Raw genomic sequence first — 4066 nt, 5'->3', positions numbered from 1 at the left:
AGCTTAAATATAAAACCATGCAAAACACTGACATTAGGCAAAAGCAGGTAAAAACTTATGCACGACGGAAGTGACGAAGAACCTACAGGTTAAGTAGAAAGGTTCTTAGAAGGGAAGCAAAGTCTCTAAGAATAATGTAACTAACCACTAAGTTCTAAGTTTTCACCATTTCTGTATTATCACATATGCTTGTATTTTTTATGAAATTTGCCTTGGTCCTATTAAAAGAAAGGCATAAAATGAATGCTTAACACTTATCTTCCCAATCTAGCATAACAACAACATGAAAAGGAAAGCCAACAAACACTTCATTTTGAATGTAAAATAATTAAAACCCTGACGCAACCACTGTTTCAGAGTTTATACGTGCCAAAGAGTGACAGCTTTTTTTGTTGGTGGTGGTCTTTGGTTTTTACTGTTTTTGTTTCAGGACATTTCCGTTAAAATATTTATTGTTTTTCTAGCTAATTCAACTTCTATGCTCAATCTCAGACCTTCTGGAAAGATCAAAGTCTGTGAAACAGTTTAACAAGAAAGCTCCTCTTACAAAGTATATGATGCCCAGCATCACTTACTGAAATACATAACATAACCTTCCTTATGAGACTCGGTCCTTTTGATGTCACCTAGCACCAAGAGTTTATTTCTTTGGAAATCCTACAGGTTACATTTAACATTTAACCACTTCATCTTTCAGTGCATCAGAGCCAGTAACAGCCTACGCGAAGTCAGAAGTACCTTCCTGAGCTCCAAAAAACATTACTGGGAATTTCATGCTGGGGACAGACACTAGCAGAGTAATAGTTGTCAAATGCAGCAGCCACAGTTGGTAATGTATCAAAAAAATACACCTGAAGAGCATTCGGCATATTGGAAATCTACCACAACAGGAAGTAAGGCCATTTTACTCTTACACATACTAATTTTAGAATAGATGATGACATGGTTGGACAATCACAAAAGTAGTTTTCATGATTTAAGAGATCGTAGCTGAGCTGTGAGGTCAAAAAGGGAGGGTACAGAGCTTAAACACTACAATGCCCCAGTGCAAAGCCAGCCAGGTTAACTGAAGCCTCTGCTACTTAAGGTAGCTTAAATCCTACAACGAACTGGCTTTGCAGACAAAGAAATTTTTAAAAGCTCCTGCTTGCTTGAGCCACTTACTCCCATGCTGCAGATTATAATTCCCTTGGTCACACTGATGCAATTGTTTGTGAGGCTGTACAGTTAATAGACTGCTAATATGAGCCAGTTTCAAGTGTCTACAAAAATGCATAACCCCCCCCCCAACAATTTCTGTGATCCAGTTTCCAACACAAACCCATAAACAACAACAGTAAGACAAACAGGATAGAACATCAAATTCTAGGAGAACACTACTTAGATCAACTTTGTTGAAGAAAACATGTATTGCAAAATTATGCTGCAAAACACTCACATAATCCATTTTGGTGGTTAAGGGCATAAGGGAGGGAAGAGGTAAAAATACCCTAAATAACTACAATTGTTTGTGCAGTTTTTCCATGCAGCCTTACTTCAGCATAGCTGGTATCTTCAGATTAAGCATATTGCAATAACATATTCAAACAGTGTATAAGTTTTTCTTAAATGGTCAAATATTATTGAGGTCTAATGCAAATGCTTTATTTTCATTCAGTAATGTATCAACTAAAAAACAAAAGGGTAAGACATCTATTTCTAACCATGACAAGTTACCTCTCCACTTTTTCTTCCTTAAAAACATCCATATCAGAAAGGTAAAAGCAAAAGGGAAAGCCCTTTCAGCTGCAATGCAGAGGACAAGCAAATGTGTATTTAGTTACGTGTTATCACAAAGATTTCAAATGCCAAGTAAGCATTCTTCTATCATCCCAAAGACACTGTAAAACCCAAATGCTACATTAGACAAAAATATTAAGGAAGCAAAATGCTTTCTTTTTAATCTGTACTGTCAACTAACAGCAATCTAAGAGCAGCATTAGTGCTGTAAAATAACTGCAGTAAAATTCATGCCTGGCAACCTACTGCAGCATCTGCAAGAAGTAAAGGTTTTCTTAATTTTACCCCCCCCCCTTACACAACTTCATCCTCACTCATCATGGATCTACATCTTGAAGCATAAAAGCTAAACCAGCAGAAAAAAAAAAAAATCAAGTGGCAAAGCGAGCACATAAACTGTCTATTAAATAGCTCATGAGTCAGCAGACCCCAGTTCTGCAGATAGCAAGCCACCGCACTTCAGCTCTTTTTCCACTGAGATACCTGAAGTATTTTGGAGTTCCCTAGGAGAAAAGCACTACATATAGGAAACTGGGGGGGGGCACAGGGGGAAGGTGATGGTGTTCATTGCTTAAGTATGCCCTAGACTTTATTTTAATAGGAATCCAAAATTGAGTTACTTTATTACGGTAACAGATACCTTCCCCTCACACTCCAGTTCTCATTACCTTCTCTGAATTGCCTCAAAAATGTTATCCTAAAGTGAAAAGAAATATGCAGTTACATGACATTAGCTTCAAAAACAATACTGGTTTTAAAAATGCCTGACCACTAAGCTGTGCTGTTACAGTCGTTTACAATGCTATGCTATAAACTGGATCACTGGAATGATCTGATTAAAAATAACCCTTAAAAAAGGGGGCCAGGAGCAGGAGGGAGGCACTATATTTAACCAGATAATTTCAACGGTATGGTTTATACCAGTTACAGCGGCAGAAGTGTGTATGACAAGGTGGAAGGGGAGAAGGTAACCTCTCCAACCAGCTGAAGTAAACATTTTGTCATGCACACTTCACCACAAGCAAAGAAAAGATGGAGAGGACTATTCCAAGTCTGTTTTCTGAAATATCTCAAAAAACATGCATTTTTTTAACAGCATTAAGCAATTAAGATAATCCGAAATTTAAAATAGCTGCTTTATACATTTCCCACTGAAGCAAAAGAAAAGCCAAGCTATGCAACAGAAGTTTATTAACTTGTTTTACATTAGTACATTGTAATTTATTTGCCCCCTCCACCATCATCTCCACCCTCATTCATCAGTCTAACTTGTCAGCAAAGACTGCCCAGAAATGACTTAAAAAAAAAAAATCAGTCTTCCCATTTCCTCGGGAAAATAGGCAGGAAAAAAAAATAATCAAAAAGCAAAAACACTTAAACTGTATCAGGAATGAGACATGGAAGTTCAAAACATCTCAAACCCCCCCCCCAGTTCTCACATTCACTATCTGGGTACTCTTCCTATTATATATACACACCTAACAGAAGTCCCAAGAAGCTGTTTCAGTCCCGAGTTGTAACCAAGATGTAATGAAGCATTAACATCAATACTCCAGAACACAAAACACTCACAGGTTTTCTGTTTAAACTGAATTAATTTTTGAAGTAACAGTGGTAAATATTCTTGTGTTTTTTTCCCCAAAAGTCTGGTAAGTTTGACGGTTTAGAAAAAAGTATCTGCATTAGTTTTTAGGCAAGTGAGAAAGACATACCAATTCTGAGACTGCAGTCTCATGATCAGGTTACCCCAGAGGACACTGATCACAAAAGGAGTATTCTGCTGCTCACCACACATTCTTGACCCTTGCCACATGCCGACAAGGACAGCTGTATGGCCAGACTGACAGCTGGGTCAGGAGCCTGATCCAACCAAACACGTACAGCCACAGAGAGACAAGAATGGCTAGGAGCGGGACCCACTCCTTCCCAAAGAAATGCAGAACTGATGGATACGTGCAATCTTCAAAAGGTAAACCTTTTAAACTCAGATGAGTTGACTACAGAGAAAAAAATTGCTTCTTCAGTAACCTGAACTAAGTTAAGGCACAGATGAGTGAAATTCCTGAAAGTTTTGGCGGCTGCATATATACGTTCTCTTTCCAAATGGCCATACAGTATTTCCTATAGAAACACTATGAATTTACAGCTAAGTTGACTACACTGCAAGAGACCTCGATTTTGTTCTACACATCATTTGTGTTCAAAATGAGTTACTTTTACAACAGCAAGTGAATTCTAGAACACAAATCGGGTTCTAGAACACAAACTGGGCTCTCCCAACACGATC

General features: G+C 38.0%; 1 protein-coding gene across 1 annotated transcript in view; it reads right to left on the bottom strand.

Moving 5' to 3' along the window:
- CAPRIN1 (cell cycle associated protein 1) overlaps positions 1 to 3372 on the bottom strand; it is a gene marked incomplete at its 5' end in the record, with an annotated part of 30287 nt that extends 26915 nt beyond the window's left edge. The window contains one exon of the mRNA XM_009334550.1: positions 3352 to 3372. Coding sequence (XP_009332825.1) covers positions 3352 to 3372 — 21 coding nt within the window. The remainder of the gene's footprint in view (positions 1 to 3351) is intronic.
- Between the last annotated feature and the right edge of the window lie 694 nt (positions 3373 to 4066).

Source organism: Pygoscelis adeliae, unplaced genomic scaffold (assembly GCF_000699105.1).
Source record: "Pygoscelis adeliae isolate BGI_AS28 unplaced genomic scaffold, ASM69910v1 Scaffold171, whole genome shotgun sequence".
Taxonomy (NCBI): domain Eukaryota; kingdom Metazoa; phylum Chordata; class Aves; order Sphenisciformes; family Spheniscidae; genus Pygoscelis; species Pygoscelis adeliae.
The sequence above is the reverse complement of the archived record's forward strand: the minus strand, read 5'-3'. Positions and strand labels throughout refer to the sequence as shown.